The 25,004-nt window shown below is 35.3% G+C and overlaps 3 protein-coding genes across 3 annotated transcripts; 2 read left to right on the top strand and 1 right to left on the bottom strand.

Moving 5' to 3' along the window:
• The first annotated feature begins 16,402 nt into the window (after positions 1-16,402).
• On the top strand, positions 16,403-18,619 carry LOC126668811 (uncharacterized). The gene has a single exon (XM_050361996.2). The coding sequence runs from the start codon at positions 16,607-16,609 to the stop codon at positions 18,266-18,268; it is 1,662 nt and encodes a 553-aa protein (XP_050217953.1). The 5' UTR covers positions 16,403-16,606; the 3' UTR covers positions 18,269-18,619.
• A 604-nt stretch (positions 18,620-19,223) lies between these two features.
• Positions 19,224-20,962, top strand: LOC126668812 (WD repeat-containing protein VIP3). Its single transcript, XM_050361997.2, has 2 exons — positions 19,224-19,664; positions 20,147-20,962. Exons 1-2 carry the CDS (start codon positions 19,320-19,322, stop codon positions 20,771-20,773), a joined length of 972 nt encoding a protein of 323 aa, XP_050217954.1. The 5' UTR covers positions 19,224-19,319; the 3' UTR covers positions 20,774-20,962.
• Positions 20,963-21,898: 936 nt separating this feature from the next.
• LOC126669534 (threonine synthase 1, chloroplastic) lies at positions 21,899-23,761 on the bottom strand. The gene has a single exon (XM_050363023.2). It carries the CDS (start codon positions 23,662-23,664, stop codon positions 22,087-22,089), a length of 1,578 nt encoding a protein of 525 aa, XP_050218980.1. The 5' UTR covers positions 23,665-23,761; the 3' UTR covers positions 21,899-22,086.
• Positions 23,762-25,004: the final 1,243 nt, after the last annotated feature.

Raw genomic sequence — 25,004 nt, 5'->3', positions numbered from 1 at the left:
TCTTTTTTTCCGTCTCTGACATTGCAAGTTTCATCAAACAAAATACCGATTAACGAATAGAATTCTTTATTCGATTGTTGGAGAAGGATAGTCTGTCGGGTTAGCTCGGTCTTGTAATAAAATGACTTTGTAACGACGGATTATTGTTGCTGAGAGAAAGACTGTCATCGTAGATAAAAATTTGACGGTAAAAATTAGCCACGTAGGATCACACTAACGGAGTCTGTAAAGCACTGTGACAGTGTTAAACTGGGGGCCTAACTATTCATTTTTCAAACGTTGGGGGCATAAGTGAACCTTTTCAAACGTCGGGGGAATAAGCGAACCTTTTTCAAACGTTGAGGGCTCATTTGATCCTGGAACCAAACCTTAGGTGCATAAATGATCCTTTTATCTTTGCCACGTAGGATTATATTAACGGAGTTTAGGAGCAATGAAACGGCGTTAAACCGAATGACCTGATTGTCCATTTTTACAAACGTTGGGGGCCTAGATGAACCTTTACGAACGTTGAGGGCTTACTTGATCCAGACCCCAAACCCTAGGGGCATGAATGATCCTTTTCTTTTATTTTTATTATGAAGATAATTCTATTTTAATTTTTTTGAATATTGAAATTTTGCAAATGGTGAGAGAAATAATAATTATTAACAGGCTGTCCACCGGAAGCTGGAGGGAGACTTAGAGGAGACGTCGTGGTCAGTGGCGATCATCTCTTAACCCATTCCTTTCACTCAAGTTTACCCTACCTTAACCTGCAATCAACAACCAAAATATAATAATAATAAAAAAATATAATAATAAGTAGATAAACATGCATTTCTATATTCAAATTTTTTCTATAGTTATACATCAAATAAAGATAATTTCTAAATATTAGTCATTGGATCGGATTTAATGTGGCGATTTCACTTATAATTATTTAACTTTAAGATAATACCATAGCCGTATTTTATAAGTTTATTTTTTTTCTAAAATAACTTTACTTTCTTTAATAAATTTAAAAAAACATTATATTGATTTAATAAAAATAAAACTGTTTATAAATTAGTTTACGTTCCATAAATTTTATGATATATTTTATAAACAAATATAACAAACTTAATATTCTTTTTATAATAATATTGATCATTTATGAGAAATTGCAATTGTTAAAAAATGGTATGAAAATTTACTATTTTTTTATCATCAGGTTATTGTTTTATTAATATATGAAGTAAGAAATATTATTTAAAAAAAAAATCATAGAAAACACATTTATTTTTGAATTGACAAAGAACCTGTTATAAACAATAGAGATTACGTCTTAAAATTAATCAATTTTATTATTTGCATAAACTTTCATGTAAAATATCTAATCTTACATATATATAATAGTAAACTGCATTACACACAATATAATATATTTGTTGTTAGTAATACGCAACTTGACTTTATATAAATTTATATATAGGTATATCAAAGCTGTGTAATTTCCATATGGCCGGTTTATTTATATTATTAAGTATGTAAACTGAAATGAGCATCATATTAGGATAAGTTTGACAACACTTTCCCGGAAAATAAATCACTTATTACTTGGATAAAATAATACCTATGCATAAACATTTGATTATTCACTAAGAATTGGCTCAATTGGCTATAAGTGTGGACGATAAATTCAGAACAAACAATATACTGGTGATTTGAATTACCCACAATATGAATTTTATTGAAAATATTTATTGACAAATTTTAAAAAGCTCGTATTAAATAGATTCAAACATCGGAATGCCAAAGTCGGCCTCTATGGCTCTACTTCTCAAGAATAGTCGGGTTTCATCGGAAATTTCCTCGTAAAAAATATTTAATTACTCACGATAAAAAAAATATAGAAAAAGGAGGAAGCAATTGACCTCTCAATAGCTGCACTTTTACAGGGAAGAAATGGATGTGGGACATTAATAAGATAAACGCTACCTTTCAGGTTATATCTTTTTTTTTATTGCCCTGATTTTCAAGGACCGTAATTTATCACGCTTTAGGGCTCTCTTTTTAAATTTTATTTTTAGAACATAAAACATGAAAATGAATTAGAAATATTAAGCCTTAGTTTGGACAAAACTATACAATTTTTCAAAAATATTATTTTTACGAAGTTAAATATTCATAAATTTAATTTGCAAGAAATCAATAACTATTATACTTGATTTATTAATCAGCTGCACTTTACAAAAAGTTATAGTTTTTTATAACTGGAAGGGAAAAATGCTTTTTGAAAGAATAGAATCTATCTCTCTCTGCCCTTCCTCAGGGCAAATCTGATCATGTTCCAATCTGTTTTCGATCTGCTAATAGTTTTGACTGGGGGCCACGTCCTTTTCGTTCAGTAGATGCTTGGTGGGAGCACACTGACTTCAGTATTTTTATCTCAGATTCATGGAGTTCTATCTGTTCTTCTTCTCATAATCTCACCCAGAGATTAAGGAAGTTGCGGTCTCTTATTAAAGGTTGGAATAATAATGTCTTTGGCGATCAAAATAAAATCATTAAAGAGCTTAACTGTGCTATTTTAGATAAGGAGTTGGTGGCTGAATCCAGACAGCTCTCAGAAGAGGAGAATAATTGTTTAATAGCTCTTAAGAATGATTTGTGGGTGGCTGAAAAAAGAGTGGAGTCTTTATGGATTCAAAAGTCTCGCCTGAAGTGGAATTTATCTGGTGATAGAAATTCTAAGTTCTTTCACAGTATTGCCTCTCAGCATCACAGGAACAATCATATTTCTGCTATACAGGTAGGAGATGATATCTATTCGGAGCCAGTTGATATGAGACTTCATATTAGAGAATTTTTTAGTTCTCTATATAGTCAGAAAGAGAGGGTCCAATATGATTTATCTGGGTTGGGTTTTAAAATCTTAACAAGGGTGCAGGCTGATTCCTTGGTTCAGCAGTTTGATGAAAAGGAAGTCTTCTTAGCTATTTCTTCTTGCAATGAAAAGAAAGCTCCAGGGCCGGATGGGTTTAACTTCTTTTTCTACCGTAGAGCTTGGACTACTATGAAAGTAGCTATTCTTGATATGTTTTCGACCTTTCATAGATCTGGCTATTTATCAAAAGGAATTAATTCTTCCTTCATGGTGCTAATTCCTAAGGTAATTGGGTCTTTTAATATCAAGGACTTCCGTCCTATAAGCTTGGTGAATGGGTTATACAAGCTTTTATCTAAAGCTTTGTCATTGCGTTTAGCTCCTCTTCTACCCATGATTGTGTCGGATAGTCAGCATGCTTTCCTGAAGGGTAGAAGTATTCTTGATTGTTCTATGATTGCTAATGAATTAATTCATTTAGCAAATAGGCGAAAGCATAAACTGCTTGTTCTAAAGATTGATTTTCAAAAGGCTTTTGACACTATTGATTGGGAGTATTTGTTGTCGGTTATGCGTTGTATGGGTCTTCCGCAGCTATGGCTTGATTGGATGTCGTACTGTCTTTCTTCCGCTACCACGGCAATTTTGGTTAATGGTAGTCCTGTGGATCCAATTAAGCTACAACGGGGAGTTCGGCAGGGAGATCCTATTTCCCCTTATTTGTTTGTATTAGCAGTTGAAGGACTTAAATACATTCTTGATAAATCTCGCCATTTGGGTTTTACTCGAGGCTATTCTTTTGCAGATGATTATGATCCAATTTCTCTCTTGCAATTTGCTGATGACACTCTTATTTTTGTTCCTTATGATTTAGAGCATCTAAAGAATTTGACTCGGATTCTTCGATGTTTTGAAGTTGTGTCTGGTTTGAAGATTAATTTCCATAAAAGCTCCATTATGGGAATTAATATTAATACTGAGGATGTAGCTGCAGCTGCTCATATGGTGGGTTGTAAGGTTGAATCTCTCCCTATTAAGTATCTTGGTCTGCCGTTGGTGCGACGGCAGCTGGCTTCTGGGTTTTGGGATCACGTTGTGGACAGATTCAAAGCTAAGTTGGCATTATGGAAGGGGTCTCTGCTTTCTCCTGCAGGAAGGTTAGTCCTTATAAAATCTGTCCTGTTTAGTGTGCCAGTTTACTTTATGTCTGTATTCAGTATGCCTTGTGGGGTTCAGAGAAAGCTGGAATCTTACATGAAACGCTTTCTCTGGAAAGGTGATTCTTCATCTAGAACCCTTTGTAAAGTTTCTTGGAAGGTTATTTGCCAAGATTTTGATACGGGTGGTTTGGGTATTTCTAATCTTAGAGTTAGAAATCAGAGTTTGTTATTCAAATGGGTGTGGAAGTTGCGTTTTAATAACAGGAGTTCACTATGGTTTAATGTTGTTTCGAGTTGCTCCAATATCTCTGATTGGGATTCATTACGTTTCGGAGATTCTACAAAAATGTCAAGTATTTGGAAAGGAATAAAAAAGAAGTGTTGTGGTGATGATTTTATGTGGAGACTTTTCATTAATAATGTTCAGTATAAGGTTGGGGATGGTGGCTGTGTGATGTTTTGGCATGATAATTGGTTGGGAAATGGTATGGCTATGGATTTATTCGCTAAACTTTTCAATCTTTCTAATCAAAAACATGCTCGTATTGCTGATATTAGGCGAGACGGATGGAGGTGGAGAAGACGTTTGAGAGGGTCAGAGTTACTGCTTCTTAGTAATTTTCAGATTTTATTTAATGAGCTTCATTTTATAGATGACAGATTGGATGAAATTTCATGGAATAGTCCTTCAGGTATTTATTCGGCAGCTTCATTTTGTAAGTTGGTGTCAAAAGCAAATTCTCCTTTGCATGAGCAGCCCTATGCTCGTACAGTAGCAGTCGAAGGCAGTGAGATTTTTCATCGTGGTGAGCCTCCTTTGTCCTTGCGTGCTGCTGACTTTATTAATGAGTTGATGCCATTTCCCACTTCTCATCATAATTTAAATGTTGGGCGTGGGTTAAGGGATTGGGCAGTGGACATGGAAACTAATAATATTAATGCTAATATGGGTAGTGATGGTTCAGTTGTTAATTGTGAAGTGAACCCATCATCCTTTGCTCAGGTTTGGAATTCTCAGGCTCCACCTCGTGTTAAATTTTTTATTTGGGTTGCTTTACACAATCGAGTTCCCACATTAGAATTTTTAGCACGACGTTTTATAGTCACCATTGATAACTCGATGTGCTCTCTTTGTAATATGGTGGAGTCGCAGGAACACTTGTTTATTCATTGTGTTTTTGCAAGGAGTATTTGGTGTGGTGTGATTCAGAAATTGGATATAGCTTGGGTGTTTCCGAACTCTTTTGAAGGATTTATGCTTCAGTGGCACTATATTGTCCCGAGGGGTCCTTACTGGAAACTTTGGCAGATTCTATGGTCCTTAGTGGTTTGGGAGATATGGAAATGTAGAAATTGCAGAGTCTTTCGGAACGAAATCTCTTCTAAGGAGGCATTGATTTTTTATTGCTTTATTAGAGCAGCTTTTCTTTTTAAGTGTAGTAATAGGAATTTTTGTTACTCGGGTTTAGATTTCTACAGAAATCCTTTCTGTATTTTGTATTCGAACTGGTGATTTTTTTTAGTTCGTTTCCTATAGCCTAAGCCTTTAGTGTGCCACTTTGAGTGTGCCACTTCTTGTGCGAAAGCTATAAGTTTCGGCTTTGCCACTTCTTGTGGCTGTTATATAAAATTCTATTCATCAAAAAAAAAAACTAAAACTTAAATATAAAAAAACTATTATATTTCATATCCATTTAACCGAAAAAATAAAACTTACATGTATTTTCTTTAAAAAGCTTTTTTTCTAGCTAAAGGAGAGTTAAACCTTCGACTTTTTAGAAATGTAAATATAAAAAATACACCAAATAAAAATTGAATGTTACTTTCTAAAAAATATTTTTTTAATTGAATTATCCTCAACTAAATAATGCCTTGATTTAATTGGCTCAATTGATAGTATGTATTATTCAAAAAAAAAATAGTCAATAAATAACAGTTCATTTTGCTCTCTTTGATCTTGGTATAAATTTATTTCTTAAGTCAATCTATAAAATTGTCATTTTCTATTAATATTTTTATTAAATAATGAAAAGTTTATTTTATTTTTCTTAATGAAAGTTTCTATTATTTTTCTTGATATAAGTTTATTTTATTGTCTTTTATGAAAATTAAAAAGAGTTTGATTGTATTAATTTATTTAGATAATTAAATAAATAAATTTTCAAATCGATTAAACAATTTACGAAAAATGTTGTACATATTTTTATTTAACTTCCATATCTATTGTGATATAGTTTAATAAAAAAATCATACTACATTTCAAATTTTGCTTATTAGCCGGAGTAATTTGTACAATAAAAGTAGCTAGCAAGCAATGTTAATACTAGAAAGTAAGACATAAAAATTTGAAATTGGTCTTTCTAAAAGAGAAAAGTATGGAGGTAATTGAAAAGTAAAAGTGGTGAGTGTTTTGTTGTAAAGGATATGATTTCAATGATTATAGCCACGCTCCAATCATACTATCTCTAAACAAATATTTGTCTATAATATGGCCTACACGTGGCCGTAACTTATATAATCAACGGCTTAATTACTTAAAAAACCCTCACCTTTAATTTTGTTTTCGTTTATACCATGACCTAGGAAAATTGTCACAAATACTCATGATCTTGTCTTTATGTTTCACCTCTACCCTAGATTTCAAAAAAAAGATGATTTATTGAAAATAACTAAATATAAGGGTTATTTTATACCTTTTTTTAATAAAAAAAATTGCAAACAAATACTTCATCTATAAAAACGCTCAAATAAGTCCTAAAATTAAAAACCGCTAATATTATTATTTTCAAAAAAAAAATTCAATTTTTGTATAATTAATAACATTGACGTGTAATTAGAATATATACTAAAAATGAAGGACTATTTTAAACTTTTTTTCAAATGAAAAGAGGTAAATTTAATACCTCGAGGGTAGAGGTGAAACATAAAGATAAGGTCATGAGTATATGTGACAATTTTCCTAGGTCAGGGTATAAACGAAAAAAAAGTTAAAGGTGAGGGTTTTTTAAATAATTAAGCCTATAATCAACTATCTTAAATTTTTCATAAGCAACAAGTTTAAGTCATCTCTCCAAATCAATCTCGAAGCTCATGGCTTACGTTATTTGTCCTTTTCCTGTTGTTTGTTGCCTTGTTGGCAATCTTTTTTGCATTTATCTGTTTTAATTATTTATTTTCTTATGAATTATATCAAGATTTAAACCAAAAAAAATTAACCGCGCAAAATAAACCGTGAATATATCTCGAGTATTATTTACACATGTAGTGAAATTTATCTTGTTTCGTTTTAGTATGTTTCAATCAAAATTCAAAAAATCTTTAAAATATGTACTAAAATTTGAACAGTGAAAAATTATACGATTAAAGATCTATTTAAATTAACTTAAAAAATTGCACAAAGCACACAAAAAAATACAACTCCATGAACATAGTAGTTTTATTCAAAAACATTATAGAATATATAAGTCATTAAATAAATTAATTTTTCGATTCAAAATGAAAATCGCAATTTTTTCACTAGAAAAAAACCAAATGTTTGGTTAAATTTTTATAGAGAACAAATTTATTTTAAAAAGATAGCATGCGATGCTCAATTGATATTATATATAAATTTTTTTTTTCAAAAGCTAAAATTTCCATTAATAATAATAAAAATTACATGAACGGTTTCTCAACACATTAAGTCAACTATTCTAGAAAAGATGATGAGAGCTGTAAAAATACAGTCATCGGCTAGGGCTGCTAACCAACAAGGGTCATCCGATTATATAAGCTAAAATAACCAGATCTAATAATTAAATCTAGACTTTTTGAACGTTTTAAGGGAATCCATACCCTGAACGTTCTGATTAAAAGGAACCACCGCTGAAAATAACATATCCGACTCTCTACAAACATAGTCTTCATAATGAGATAATGTTTTTTGAATACAACCATATTCTTCTTATACAATTGCATTTTTTTTTAATTTACCAATTTCATTTTGTTCAAAGACCTTCACAATATAGATATCTGTAAACGGTATCGTTTTACCACTAAATTGGAACTGGGCTTTTTTAGACTGATTATTTCTTGAGCTGGGCTTTTTCACCCCATTTTTTTAGCTTTTAATTTCAGCCTATTAAAACTTTCCTTCTCTGCTTTGAATTTACCTTTAACTCGCGCCAATAGATCTTTCCCTCTTGGCTCATTTTTTTCATTAATACCAATATCAATAAAATTCGTAACAGGTAAATTCTTACCAATATCAACAAATTTGAGAGTTTGAAATAGAGATGACAATGAAGCGGGGTGGGGACGGGGAAGCCATCCCCATCCCCGTCCCTGCTTCTATGGAGAATCCCCATCCCCGTCCCCATTTAATTAATGGGTATAAAATCATCCCCGTCCCCATCCTCATGGGGATCCCCGTTTCCCGTACAATTAAATATAATTTATAAATAATTTTGTTATTTTCATAAGTGTCACGACCCAAAATCGAGAGCCGAGACCGGCGCTAGGGAATGGGAAATTTCGTTTCCAAAACCCGTAGCAAGCCTAAAACGAGTATAAATTTTTCGCGAATAAATTGATAAAACAAAAATCATAATCATATACAAAATCATTTTCATAAAAGCCTTTCCATTCTTGACGTATACAAACGTCCAATTCAAAACCTGAAAACATTACATAGGAACCTGGGTCTTATATTGCGATGTCTTACATCCAGCACAGCCCGTTCCACCTTTAACAAACGGTTTAAAAGCGCAGTTTCAAAACCTTTTACAAATACCAGAGTATACGTTTTACGATCAAAACCGTTTGACACACCGTTACAACTTACTAGAACTCAACTACTGCAGCACTATTGATTCCGTACAAACTCCAAACTTATGGAACAAGGATAGAAGTTCGTCACATCCTTTACTATGACCCTGAAATGGAACACTGTGAGGGGGTCAGTATTTTGGGAAATACTGAGTGAGTTTACGTATACTAATGGTGTTATGTAAAATAACATCGCATTTAAAACATAACATATATATATGAACATAGTGTATATCAAGTATTAGATCCGATTAACCTTAATCTTAAACTCTTACTATTTCCTATCCGTATCCTACTCATATTGTATCCATCAATATTATATCAAATCATTTCAATCCAAGTGGTACAGTCCCGAGATAGTTCAACCGAGTTACTCGTTACCACGTGACATAGTCCCGAGATAGTTCAACCGAGTTACATCATGTCACTGCTTAATCCCAAGGTGTGAGTCCCGAGATAGTTCAACCGAGTTACTCACTAGATACGGGTCCCGAGATAGTTCAACCGAGTTACTCACTAGATACGGGTCCCGAGATAGTTCAACCGAGTTACTCACGTATCTACCAAAAACATAATCCTCTTTACTCCCAAACATAGTCATCATTTAACGAGATCATATTAAACATTTTAAAATACAAGCATCTATATATACTAATTCTATGACTGAACCGGACACTGGTGATCACACAGCCTATTGACGCCCAATAGGTAGCTCGTTTCCTCGGATCACTATACTAGTTTTATTTCATAAAGAGTAAACATTTAATAAAAATAATAATCATTATGAATAATAACATTTTATGCGATGCATTAATAATAATAATAAACAAAATAAATAACTTTTATTAACAACACGCAAAAGTAAACCGTAAACTCACCACTTGCTATCCAAAATCTTCTAGAACAAACAAAGCAATATCGTTCGTCACGTTCCGTGTCCTGTTAGTAGTCGCCTCGGCGAGTCTACAAAGATTCGATAATAACCTAAATTATTAACATTCTAACTATATGCTAAATATCCAAAATATAATTTCTAGCCAACTTCGGCTATCGAAACCGCTCATTTAAAACAGTTCGACCTCTAAACAAACTTAACATTCTTAAATATTAGAATGTCTCCTAAAATATTTGTTTAGGTCTCGGACCGAGACTAGCACCCGAAGGTGTCGGAAATTAGTTCCGAAGTTATTTCCTTAAAGCTGATTACAAGTGCAGGGCAGACTGCACAATAAAATGTTCAGTCCAAAATGAACATCTTAGGTTCCGATTCATCAAAAACTTATACTTAGACATGTTTAGATAACATCCTTAAGTTTCCGTAACAACAAACGGAACTTAATTTGGAGTTATATAGCTCGAGATACGGCCTTCGCAACAGGGCTGTTTTGCATAATAGTTTTCTGCAAAACGTCCTACTAGTTTGCGTAACTTATCTCGTAACTTATAACTTATCGGAACCTAATACCTTAGCATTTATATCATAATTCATTTTACTAGACTAGGGACAAATTTCCTTGATCATTAACTATTCCAAATTTCAATCAACAACTTGATTTGAACACGTCGAACTTTATACTTTAACTTACCTCGACCCGTCGCCTATCGAACTTACTAATTGATGAATGCTTCCGTTCTCGACGCGTGAGGACTGCCCATTCAGCTCCTATGCATTCCTCTGCCTAGTAGGGGCAGGGCATGGCTGTCCGGAATCCTTTTCGAGCCTAGGAAACAAACGCACAACATTTTATCACTACGACTCTCCATTTATATTTTCCAAACACGTCACAATTCGTCAATCAATTCGAACACTAATCTTAGTGTGTATGCCGAACACCCTAGCTCATTCCCTTTCAAATTTCACTCATTAGTTCACCTTAATTACATCCATCATAATTCAGCCATTATAACACCTAATCAAAGCTTATGATCTTCAATAATCATCAACATGAATTCATCCAAAATTGTCATAATTCACCTATATATTTATCATCCATTTTTATTCAATTTAATCATCCAAGTTAAAATATTTTTGGCCATGACCTACCTTCAACATATCAGCCTCAATTAATCATCATTCAACCATTAAAACACTTAATTATAAGCTTATAATCAACCAAAATCATCAAACACCATGATTTCCTAATTGCCGAAAATAACAGCCCACAATTCATCAAAATTCGTCCAAAATTAGCCATCAAAATCGTGAATTGGTGCTTACCTTGAGTAAAGGCTTGAATCCCGAATCCATAGCCACCGAAAATCATCAAATTTGGTCGAGAAACGAGCTCCGTAGCTCGATTTGAAGTTGAATGCTCCATTTTCCCCTTTCTCTCATCTTCTCCATCTTTTTCTTTCTTTCTTTCTATTTCTTTTTAATTTTGAGAGAATGAGCTGAATATGGGATATTCATTCCTTAACTTAGCCTATAAGTTGTTGGCTAAAGTTCACTTAAGTCCTTAAAGTTGCCACCTCCTCATTCTTTAATCCATAACTTTTCTTTCGTCCAATTTAGTCCGTCGAACGCTAAATCTTTTAGGTCCGATTACTTCTATATTATTTATTACCAAATAAATAATATTAGTCTCATATCTTATAACTTCATTTTCTAATAAATTTATTTTGGCAATTTTGGCCAAAAACGCTCAAAATTTCATTCTGAGCTAACTTGCACTTTTTCGTCCAATATTTCATTTTAATGTTTATCGATAACCAGTTTATCGATATTATTTTCTTATCTTAAGAAAATAGATTAAACACAACTTCCTTCGGAAGTTTGTGGTTAAAAATTGTAATACCCCAAAATATTTAATTAGCTAATTGGACCACGTGTCCAGTTTTGATTCGCCAGAGTGATGATATCAGAAGAATTTCTGAAAAGATAAAGTAAATAAGTTTCAAGTAGGTCGATTTTGAGAAATTAACTTTGAGAAAATTAAGGTTATATTTCAATTCTAAAGTTAGAATTGGAATTAAAAGGAAAAATGTCAAGAAAAATCCAAAATAAAGTACAGGGACCAAAGTGGTAATTTAGCCACTTTGTGTCGAAAATGGAAATTAGAAGATTTTGACGGAAAGTATTAATATCGAGCTTCGTATTAATTATCGGATATAAATAATACGTAACGGTAATAATTTAAGAGTTTATCGATTTAGTTATGGACTAAATCGAATAAAGGAAAAGTTTAAAGGATAAATGATAGTAAGCAAAAAGAACAAGGATCAAAGTGGCACTTTAGCCAAATTATATAAGAAATGAAATATGAAAGAAGAGATCAGAAGAAGAGAAAGCTCCAGAACGTCGAAAACCCTCGACCACGATCGTTTCGCCGCCGTTTCTCCGTTCGACGTCCGATTCAAGCGATTCAAGCGGCGATTTCTTCAGAACCGAAAGCTCTATCATCTCCGGCCATCAAATTAAGGTAAGAGGTCGGGTTTTGGCATAAAAATATGGGTTTGTTGGCTGTTTTGATTAGGATCGAGTTTAGGTTGAATTTTGACGTTTTTGAAGTTATTATGGTGTTTTTGAAGAAACCGAGAGATGGGTATTGAGTATGGATGTGTGAGGCACGTCGGAATGGTGATAAAACCCCGGAAATCGACTTTCGAGGAGCTGTGCACGTGGTGCACGACCGTGCACCACAGGTGCACGAACGTGGACTGGAAGTACACGAACGTGCACCTAGCAAGGTACACGATCGTGTACCTAAAGTACACGATCGTGTACCTAAAGTACACGAACGTGCACTTTCCATGGTGCATGAAAGTGTACTGAGAGTACACGAACGTGCACCAGTGAGGTGCACGAACGTGTACTTGATTACACGAACGTGTACCTACCGAAGGGCACGCCCGTGCACCCTGAATCACCCCCATGCGTATGCAAACTGTAATTGACCTATGAGTTTGACATTTAGAGTAATTTGACGCTAAAGGACGGATTTCGGACTTGGAAAGTCATTAATCTTGAGATTAGCTCGACGTTTTAGATAAATAACAATAATGGAAAACGTCAAGGACATTAAGCGATTCTCAATTATGAGATATGGTATTCGCTAAGTTATCTCTACGATTAGAGATATCGAATACGTAAATAAGTATAAAATGAAATTAATCCTAAAACCTAAAAGTATTATACGTATAAGAATGCGAGAATCACGTCTAATTATTAACGATTTATCAGACGTGTCAGCGAGTAGTGGAGGCAGTAGAAGCGGACTAGCGAGGGCATATCATTTCATCGACCATATTTGTGATTGGATTGCGGTCACAGTGAGTTGCATTTTACTTTCGTGTATTATATATGTAAAGTTATTTTATATAGATATGTATACTGTTTTTACGCATCGCATGTTATATGATTTGATTAAATGTTATATGTTTCCATTAAGTTTATTTACGAGAACTAGTATGCGATCCGAAGAAACTAGCTACCTATTGGGTGTCAATAGGCTGTGTGATCACCAGTATCGAGTCAGTCTAGTATGTTTGCATTTGAGAAATGACTTGACACAGCTGGGAGCTGTTGATGAATATGAAATTTACGATTGGGTTTTGATACGAGTGAGTACTCGGCTACGGTGTAGTCTGGAGTCCCCGTATCTAGTGGCTGGGCCACCAGCGAGTTGGACTCGCAATTGATATTTACGATTGGGTTAAATGATATATGATTATTCGAGAGATGTGTCGCATGCTAGGATATTAGTTTCGTACGGATCAAATACATGTTTATATGTTTCATATTATTGTTTTCTTGAAATGCGATGCTATGTTTTTATATTAATACCGTTAGTAAATATCAACTCAGTCAGTATTTTCCCAAATACTGACCCCTCACCTTTGCTGTTTCCAGGTGCTTAGTGTGTGGACTTAGCTAGAGGTCAATTTTGAAGTCCAGAAGTAAGCTGTATATGTTTAGTTCTGACTTCTGTGAATGCTGCAGTAGTAGTCTCGCGTTGACAGAGTCGTAGCCTAGACAGCAGTGTATTTTTATTATACATATCCTTGTTGTCCTGTTTATAGGTTTTTGTAGGCTACGTGTTTTATATGTTGTGCACGGCACCAGATGCCGGTGATATGTTGGATACACTAACTGATGGATATAGTACCGCGAGGCCAGTTCGTACAAGGTACGGTAACTAGAGCCCGCGAGGTTTTTGAACAGTTGGTGTAAATGTTTGTGTATACATGTTATGTATACTTGCTTTTGTTGCTTTATGTTAATTGTTTATTATTTTTGAAAAAATTAATAGTGATTTAAGGCTTGCTACGGGTTCCGGAGCTACCACTCGCGTTCCCTAGCGCCGGTTGCGGCTCAATATTTTGGGTCGTGACAAAAATCCACTTTAGTCCTTAAAGTGGCTAATTTGCACTTTAACTCAACTTCTCAATTAACCGTCGTGCTTATCTAAACGATATCCAAAAATTATGAAACTTTTTCCACAATTTCTTAAAAATATTTTACGGACCTTGACGTGAAAATTATTAGCTCGGGACTTATATTTTATTTTATTTTAATTACTCTGGCTTCCTTTTAGTCCCGCTAGCAATCACTCCGAATAACAAAGTTTCGCTTAAAAATTATTATTCTGCGATCCAATTAATATACCTATTTTGACAATACTTGTCATTTTGATTCTCATTCACGATCACCTTATCCCAACTTCTTAATTTCAGACAAGTGGCACGTCCTAATATCTGAAAGTTATCTTAACAGTTTACGGGGTATTACAATAAGATATATAAAAAATTAATTATAAAAAATATTATTATCTTTTATAATATTATATATTTAAAAAAAATAAAAACTAATAAAAAAATTAAGTTAAATGATTTAAAATTAGAAATAATATATTAAAATTTATAATATAATATAAATATGTATAAATATAAATCGGGTCTCCTTGGGAACGGGGATGGGGATCTCCATGGGGTGGGGACTATACTCCTCGTCTTCTCCCCATTCCCGTGGTTGGAGAATGATTTTCTCCATCCCCATACCCATTGGGGTAATTGGTGGGAATTTCTCGCCCTATTAGGGGCGGGTCCCCACGGAGAATGGAAAATCCCCTTTTTATTGTCATCCCTAATTTAAAATTCCTTTATTGACTCATTCTTGTGAATAGGCGAATCAATATTAAAGGAAATCTCTTTTCTAATCTTGTTCCTTCCATTTTTTCCTACCATTGTATTTTTTCTTTGTAATAATGGCAGATTATCATCTTCCTCCACATTTTCAGAGTCAATTCTAATTTTGCCATTCTTAAATCAAGTTATCCTATTTGTATGTGTATTATTAATTGAATTAAGCGAAATTTCATACTATTAAACTTAGAAATTGAGTACTCAATTGCATAGAGAGTTTTCAATTTAAAGTTCCAAGTTTGAGGAAATGTCATAGAGAATTGGAGAATATGAAAGGAAAATAACATTAATTGATTGAATATAATTAAACTTGCATATTGTTGAGAAATGACAAAAAACAATGTATCTTACAATTTGCAATTATTTTCTGTAATACCATATGTTAACAATGTAAAACATAACGGGTCATGTTGATAAGGATTGATTGTGAAGAAAAACTGATGAACCTACACAAAAATTTGAGCGAGAATATAAAATTAAAACTGATAGCAGACCTTAGAATATAAAATTAAAACTCACATTTTACTCATTTATTATCATTTAAGTGGCCATAAATACATATGCAATTTAAATGATAAAATTATTGTAGGAACAATTTTGGATACGTACATTTTTAAAAACATTGAATAAAACTAATTGTTTGGTTATTAAATTATGTTAAAAATATTCTCAAATTATATATATTTAAATTTATTAATTTTGAATTCAATTCAGATTGATAAATTGTATACATATTTCATACTCCCTCCGTCCCAATAGAGTTGTCCACTTTGAGAAATATTTTTGTCCCAAAACTCTTGTCCACTTTCCAAAAGTAACTACCTTTTACACTTAAATTTCTTTTATTAACCCTCTTCAAAATTTACTAGTGAGTAATTTGCTAGTGGACCCTATATTAAATAGGGGTATGACAAGAAAAGTAAGGAAAATTTTATAAAACCCATAAGTAATAATTACTTTTCTTAAACTATGTGATAAAGGCAAAGTGGACAACTCTATTGGGACGGAGGGAGTAGTAAATTTTAAACTTTAACAATTTAAAATCTCTGTACAAACATTATTATAGAGGGATCCTCCTTACCTTTAATAGTAAAAAACTAGCCATTAATTATTGCATTTAGTTTCTTTAATGAATAAAAAAATAGAACAGTTTCCTGATATAATTCTTACTCTGATTTTAAATCTTTTTTTAAGGGAACTATGATTTTAAATCTTAAAAATAATAAAATGAAAACTTCTTATACACGACCACGTCATTCGTGAACTAACATATCACAAAATAACATGTCATTAAAATGATGGCATTTTTATAATGTTATGGAATATGTAAATAAGTAAAATGATGTATTTATGATAGATTTTTTAAGTAATCCACGAATAATATGGTAGTCTTAATCTATCTAAAGATTTTTCGTAATAAAATAAAGTATGTATTAAATAATTATTGTCAAAATGTTCAAGACACTCAAACTGAATTTCTTTCCTCAAAAAGCCAAAAACCTTTCCCTCTTTTTCTTTACAAGCAAAACCCACAACTCAAAAATCACCCTTCAAGACAGACCCACCACTGCTCCAACCCTTCTGGTCACAACTCACACTCACCACCACCACCGCTACCGCCACCTCCGCCGCAGCAAATACCACCACTATCATGCCTCCTCGCGACAGCTCTCAATCTCCTCTCCTCAGTCTCCATTTACTAATCCTTCTCTTATCTATAATCACCTTCCTTCTCTTCTTCATCTTCTTCTTTACAGTCCCTAATACTCACCACAACAACATCATTAACAATAATAAACTCCGATCACCACCGCCGCTACCGGTTAAGAAGAGCTGGCCGGACTCTCTCAGTACATTTCTTGTATTATTTGCTATCCTCTGCGGAGTCTTTGCTAGAAGAAACACCGACGATCCTCCTTCTTCCGGCGACGACGGTATCCGAAACAACGATAATGTTGGCCGCAATGTTTTAGATAGCAAGGAACCTGGAAGCAGCCACGTGTCAAATCATAATTGGTTCGATGGTCGTAATCAGTTTGCTTCACCGGCGATGCCTGTACGGAGGTTAAAGAGAAACAGTAGCTCATATCCAGATCTCCGGCAAGAATCCTTATGGCAATCCGATGACGATGATGTTAACCGATTCAGATTCTTTGATGATTTTGAAATAAGCAAGTTTAGATCATCTGATTATAGTAATATTAATAATATTAATAATAATAATAATCGGAGACAGAGAAGCGGTTATGTATTTGATCAAGATTCTCCGATTGTTAAAGAAATTCCGGTTGATACTTACGTGATTAACCGCTCATCAACGCCAACTCCGCCACCAATGTCGCCAGCTCCGCCTCCTCCTCCACCACCGCCACCGCCGGTATCAAGAAACCATCATAGACAGAGAAGAAGTCATAGAACAGTTCCTCGTGAAGAAAATGAAGGTGAAGTTCAAAATCCTCCGCCTCCTCCACCACCACCTCCTCCTCCACCACCGTCAGCTCCGGCGGTTACGAAGAAACTGGAACGCAAGAAGAGTAATGCGACTAAGGAGATAAAAATGGCTTTGATTTCATTTTATCATCAGAGTAAAAGAAAGAAGAAACAGAAAACTAGGAATTTTTACAACGAACACTCTCATTCTCAGCCGCATTCTTTCACCGTACCACCGCCATCACCGCCTCCTCCTCCACCTCCTCCGCCATCATTCCATAATTTTTTCAAAAAGAGCGGCAAAAATAAGAGAATTCATTCATTCTCTGCTCCTCCACCGCCACCGCCACCTCCACCACGACAGGATACACTCTCGAAAAGGTCGTCCAAGCGTCAAACAACACCTCCTCCGCCAACTCCACCGCCGCCACCGCCAGCACCGCAAACACCTCCACGAGCACCAATAAGGCGAGAGAGATACACTCCCACGGGCCGGCCACCATTGCCGACGAGAGTTAGTTCATATGAGGAAAACATGAATAGCGGAGGACAATCACCACTAATTCCAATGCCGCCTCCGCCTCCACCGCCGCCGTTCAAAGTGCCAGGGTTTAAATTTATGGTGAGAGGAGATTATGTTAAAATACGGAGCGCACACAGTTCGCGATGCAGCTCTCCTGAGTTGGAGGAGGTCAACAGACAGTCAACGGAAAGGGTCAACGCAATGGAGGGTGGATCTGTGTTCTGTCCCAGCCCAGATGTGAATTATAAAGCTGACTCTTTCATTGCGAGGCTTAGAGGAGAATGGAGGATGGAGAAGATAAATTCAGTGAAGAACAGAAGTATGGGCCTTGGCCCAGATTCAAGCCCATCTTCGATATGAAAAACTTACTGAAGTCTGCACACAAAGAAAACAAGTACTGGTTTAACATGATGATAGTTAAAGAAAAAATACTAGTATTATATAGGGTGGGGCTCGAGTCGGGTATGGTTTTTTTTATTACCCATAAGAGCTTCTTTTATAGAGAATTTGGCGTGGAGTTTTTGATTTTTTGTTTTGAAAGTTTGAAATGTCGTTTGGATAATGAAAGATAGAGTTGATGTATAGGATATGTTAGTGATTTTGATGAAGTTGGTACTAAAGTTTAGAGTTTGATGATTGAATACAAAGTTTGGATTGTTTGATGGTCTTACAAACAGAATAATAATAGTTTCTCAATTGTGTGTGATTGAATTATGATCCAGTTTTTGTGTTATTTGGTTTTACCTAGACTTGTTCATAGGCCTATGTATTTGATCAACCCGTGCAGGTCCGTTTGCCTTAGACCTGATTTGGACAATAATCTTTTGTTCCATGTCTAGCCCGAACCCAGAAGCCCGCTATTCTGTGTGTGTGCTCGTACTTTTATTTGTATGCATGTGTAAGTTCTAAAAAATCAAACATGAACTCGCATAAGTAGAGTGTCATGACCGGATTTTGAGTGACAAATATGAAATTCGGACCGAGCTTGAACTTACATAACAAATAAAAAATTCACGTAGATTCAGCTCGAGCCTGACCCATGAATATACCGGGTTTTAATTTAACCAATGGTTTTATAATCATATGGGACATCAAACCGATTCCATAAAAAAATTTATGGTTCAACTGGTCAAATAATTTTATTAAGGACTAAAAATATAAAAAGTAGCACAAATTATAAGTACCCCAAAAATGGGTTAAATTGTAATTGTAAACCTTGAAGTTACCTCTGTGTGTTGATGTGTGATGTGCCCGTCCGCATGATTCAGGATTTCTAAAGTCAAAACTACAGTTCATTTGTCAAAACGACATACCCAACAAACTAAACGAAGTAGTAAAAAATAGTAGGAGCCAAATCACACTACTCAATTCTATTCAATCCAATTTCTAGGGTTTTATCAAAAACAATTCAATGAAACTCGCAGGTCTAAAACCAATCGAGAACGCTCACGAGGAATCAATATGGGCAGCGACGTGGGTACCCGCTACCCAAACCCGACCCGCATTACTTCTCACAGGGTCACTTGATGAGACAGTGAAGCTGTGGAGACCCGAGGAGAACGAGATTAAACATGAACGAACCAACACCGGTCACTCCCTCGGAGTCGTCTCTGTAGCGGCGCATCCGTCAGGTGTAATCGCCGCGTCTGCCTCGCTCGATAGCTTCGTTAGAGTGTTCGATGTGGATACCAATGCTACTATTGCTACTCTCGAATCTCCACCCTCCGAAGTTTGGCAAATGCAGTTTGATCCTAAGGTTATTCTCATTTCTAGGGTTTCAATTTCATCAGTTATGTAGCTTTTAAGTTAGAATTATGTATTGTAAATTCTAATTAGTTGATTTAGGTCAAGTTTAAATGCTACTGCTGTAGTCTGTAATGTAAACTACATAATCAGAGATTCTGAGTGTTTTTAGTGCTGTTTGGTGGCATGTGTATGTGTTTTATAAAGTAGGAGATATATAATTTAGTCAACGTTTTCAGTTTCGGAAGGAAACTCAGCGTTTTGGACACGAATCTTAAGTTTTAACATAGGAAACCTTAGAATAACACTGTTTGCCGTGTCCATGTCCAAGAATTATGTTTAGTTGTTTACCCTTATCCGTATCCATGCTACTGATCAACATAACAAACAAACGTGTACACACGGATTCTTTTCTGCATGAAACAATTTTGAACATGGAGAATGTTCTATATTATTAGTCAATCTGTTCTAAATTTGGCTATTTGTTTTGTACAGGGTACCACTCTTGCTGTTGCCGGTGGTGGTAGCGCGACAGTCAATCTCTGGGACACTGCCACGTGGAAACAGATTGCTTCTTTATCTATTCCCCGTCCAGATGGACCAAAGCCTTCTGATAAGAGTAGCAGCAAGAAGTTTGTCTTGTCAGTTGCTTGGAGTCCGGACGGGAGAAGGCTTGCTTGTGGTTCAATGGACGGGACTATTTCTGTTTTCGATGTAGCACGAGCAAAATTTTTACATCATCTGGAAGGCCATTATATGCCTGTGCGATCTCTTGTATTTTCTCCTATAGATGCTCGGGTGCTCTTCTCTGCATCAGATGATGCTCATGTTCACATGTATGATTCCGAGGGGAAAACTCTGATTACGGCAATGTCAGGTCATGCAAGCTGGGTATTGAGCGTTGATGCAAGCCCTGATGGAGCAGCTATTGCAACTGGCTCGAGTGATAGAACCGTAAGGCTATGGGATCTTAACATGAGGGCTGCTGTGCAGACAATGAGCAATCATTCCGATCAAGTTTGGGGAGTAGCATTTCGGCCACAAGCAGAAAGTCGTGCTGGTGGCGGTAACCTTGCTAGTGTATCCGATGATAAGAGCATATCACTCTACCAATACTCGTGATATACTTGGTATGTTGGCAGCAAAAAATACGAGTCGTCAGATGTTGTTACAAGATTTACTGCCTCGGATGTTAGTTTATCAAATTGATCTCGTAAAAATATTCCGTTTAAGATCATTCTGCTGTCTGGTTTATTAATTTGCTCTCCTCACAACAATTTGGTAAATAGAAAGGCCATTTTTCTTGCGTTTTGACAGTGCCTCTGCTCGAACTGTTAACTTCAAAATTCTTGAAATTGTCCGTTAAATCAGACCGTTTTCACAGAACTACTGAACCAAATAACTAACTTTGGTCCCGGTCTGTTTGTCGCTATGATTGGGTTTTTGCCTAGCCCTATTTCTGATAAGGATATGACCTGGCAATTCATAATTTTCGTGCCTCAGTCAATTGTGATGTATTGGACCTCGCCTAATGCATTTGTAGCTTTACAATAGTATTTTTCAGTATTTGTCATGTCAATATGTCAATGGTTCTTCTTTAACGGAACATTGATTTTTTAATACTCCGTTCTTAAAACATTCGAATATTGGTATTTCTGGTGTTCTAAAAAGATTGAAAATTTTAGCATTAATTCAATATAAAATCATCAAAATATCCTTATAAGTCTTATCATATGAAATTTTATTGGACAATAGGACATGACTAGTAGAAAATGGCTTTCAAGAGTATAATCACGTGTTAAACGGTACAATTTATATTCCATGGCATATTTCTCTTTCTATTGTTATATTGCATTATGTGAGGCTACCATGGCCAGGATTTTCACTTTCATGATCTCTAAATAATGGCACAAAGAATGCCATCAACACTAAATTTAAACTGTCAAGCCCACATCAATACTAAATCCATGCCCTACATTTGAAATCGACAGTTGCAATAAGCGGTCAATTCGATTGATTTTTTTTTAGTTGGTTCGGTTGTTTTGGTCCGTTTGCACTAAAACTTAACTGAAATTTATTTATACGGAACGGACAAACTGATTTTTATTTTATAATATCAAACCAAATATAATCAAATTTGTCGGATCAAGTCTGTTATTCGGTTTGATAGGGTTTTGCATATCACTAGTATCAACTGTTACAAAAGGAAGGCTATTCAAAAAGTAGTAATCCATAAGCACAAGAATATAAATCAAAACATTCTCATTATTCCAAACCCATCTCCGTTCAAAAATTACAGCAGTTCAGTGTCTCAAACTGGATACTAACATCCTAAAACTAAGCCAACCTGCAACGTAATTCATGTAAACATCTGCAAAAAACACACAACATAAAGAGTACAAGTGTTAAACTTACAATATCAGAAGAACAGCAGTTTATTTAGGGACCTTATTCCCCAAATAATTCGTCAAAACATCCATTACAGAACCAAAATCTGCCTTCACTTGCACAGGAGGGTTAGCAAATTTGCAAGCCATATCCGGTATTGCTTTCGAATGATAATCAATCTTCGATTGAGTAAACTTTAACCCATGTGCTGTACTCACCACAACCGTCCGATCCATCGGACCGATAATCCCGCTATTCCGAAGCTTAATCAAAGCCGTTAACGCAACTCCGGTATGAGGGCAAATAAACATCCCCGTAGAATCAGCCTGCGCCGTTGCATCCATCAATTCCTCCTCGGTCGCTTCCTCGACGATTCCGTTCGAGTTCTGTAAGGCGTACACAGCTCTATCTATAGAAACAGGATCTCCTATCTGTATAGCTGAAGCAAATGTAGAACTTGCTTTCACAGGGCTAAATTCTTTCCACCCTGATTTGTAGTACAGATACAGGGGATTAGCATTTGCAGCTTGAGCACAAACTAATCTAGGTATTCTATCAACAAGCCCTAATTCTTGACACATTTTAAACCCTTTATAAAAAGCATAAATATTCCCTAAATTACCACCTGGGATTATAACCCAGTCCGGTACTTCCCAATCAAACTGCTGCAAAATCTCAATTGCAGCAGTTTTTTGCCCTTCTAATCGCAAACTATTCAACGAATTCGCTAAATAAATCGGCAATTCAGCCGTAACTTCGCGAATTAGCTTCATACACCCATCAAAATCAGTGTCTAACAAACTCAACACAAATGCTCCGTTCGCAATCGGTTGAACCAATTGCGCCATGGAAATCTTGTCAGCAGGCAAGAACACAATAGATGGAATCCCGGCCGATGCGCAATAGGCAGACAGCGCAGCCGAAGTGTCTCCGGTGGAGGCGCAACCAACGCCGACCACCGGTTTTTTCAGTTTACGCAAACGGTTAACTTGACTGACTAAAACAGTCATACCTAAATCTTTAAAACTACCAGTGTGGCTAATGCCACAGTGTTTAACCCATAAATCATTCATGCCCAGAAACTGTTTGCCATAACGCTCAGCCCAAAATAAATTAGAATTCCCTTCAAAAGCGGAGACAATATCATCGGAATCTATCTCCGGTAGAACCCATTCCTTTTTAGACCAAACACCTGACCCGTACGGCCACGTGGTTTTCCCGATACGCGAGTCGAACAACTCGCGCCAATACGCGCCGTCGTATTTCTTTAACGCTTCCATGTCATGCTGTACATCGAGGAGACCGCCGGAGCGGCTTCTGTAAACAATCTCATCTAGGGAGTAGAATTCGTTAGAGCCAGGCGGCGCGTTGAATGGGACGTATTTGGCGGAGAACAGGTTGGAGGAAGAGGAGCGGCGGCGGTGCGCCTCCTCGCGGATGTTTTCATCGGCGGGACGGCGGTTTTTTCTGGTGGTGTTGTTGGAGGAAGGGGAGGGGTCGAGTGTGGAGGAGGTGCAGGAGATTACCGTGGGAGTGCGACGGAGCGCGGTGGCGCGGTTAGGGTTTTGATGGAAATGTTTGTGTTTGCTGTGAGTGAAGGAGGACGCGAGAGATGAGGTTGCCATGTTTTTTTTTGTGAGGTGGCGGCGGCTGAGATTTGGTTTGGTTTCTGATTTTGTTTTGGTTTTTATAATTTTGTTTTGGGATGTAAATGGTGAGTGGTGTTCGGTTGTTGATAGGTTGAATATACGTCTGCGTCCTTTATCATAGCTGAATGTTCAATTAAGTACCTGAGCTTTATCTTGGCTTGATTCATACAAATATACGAATTCAAGTGGATTTAAATGTACTTTTTATGAATATATTTAAACTAAAAACTACACAAAAAGTCTACATGGAAACATAATTAATTGAGGCGGGAGTACTAATAAACTAAACAGAAAATAAAATAAAATCTTACAAAGAATATATTTTGGAAACTTTTTAAATATATTAATTGATGATTATAGAAAGAGGTATTAGTAAAACAAATTCTAACATTTCACTTTTTTTGCAATTTAAACTTAATGTTGAAAAAGTTATGAATTACTAAATTTTAACATTTTCAATTTTTATATTTTATAGCTCAAACTGTTTTCGGTCTTTATTTGTATATGTGACAACTATATTATTGAGGAAAATTCTAATATTTTAAATTTTTGCAAATAAAATTCCAATTTTTTGCATTTTACACTCTCTAGTTTTAGAAAGATGACAAATGGCCGGAATTCGTGATAAAGCTACAAAATGTAAAAATTAGAAAGGTTAGATTTGTGTCATAACGCTTTATTAAATCGCTAAAAAGATGAAACATTAAGATTTGTTTTGTCAATATTTTTTATATAAATTAAGAAATTTAAACATTTTAATAAGTGCAGGGACTTTTAACATATTTGGCTTTGTTGATAAAGGAAATGGCTAACTATATATTGCAGAGGCACTGTGGGTCCGGTGGTTTGTGCAAAAGAGGAAGCCATTATATTTTGGGGGTGAAACCATGTTGAAGTTGTGCAAGTTGGCACGTGATTTTCAATTTTTATCCAATTCTTAAGGAAAATGACTTTAAAATGACAACAATGGAGGGGACAGTAATTAATTTTAAACCTAACGCCATTTTAAAAATATTCTTATTTATTTATTTATTTATATACTATAAGAGCTAATCTTAAGATATTTTTAGATTTAAAAGATTATTCTTCAATCCCTTTAAAGACTTAAGTGGCAATATACCCCATGAACTTATAAGCAATGGGCAATTAGCATATATATTAACTTTGTGGGCAAATCAGTACACGCATTTGGTAATTATGGGCAATTTGCCCTATTTTGACAATTTGCCCCTCAATTTGTAAGTTAATTATATCTTAAATTGGTAATTTTCTCCCTTAATTTGTAAGTTAATTTGCCAAATGCGCTAATTGCTCAT

This window comes from Mercurialis annua, linkage group LG2 (genome assembly GCF_937616625.2).
Source record: "Mercurialis annua linkage group LG2, ddMerAnnu1.2, whole genome shotgun sequence".
NCBI lineage: Eukaryota > Viridiplantae > Streptophyta > Magnoliopsida > Malpighiales > Euphorbiaceae > Mercurialis > Mercurialis annua.
This window is presented reverse-complemented; position numbering and strand designations above follow the sequence as displayed.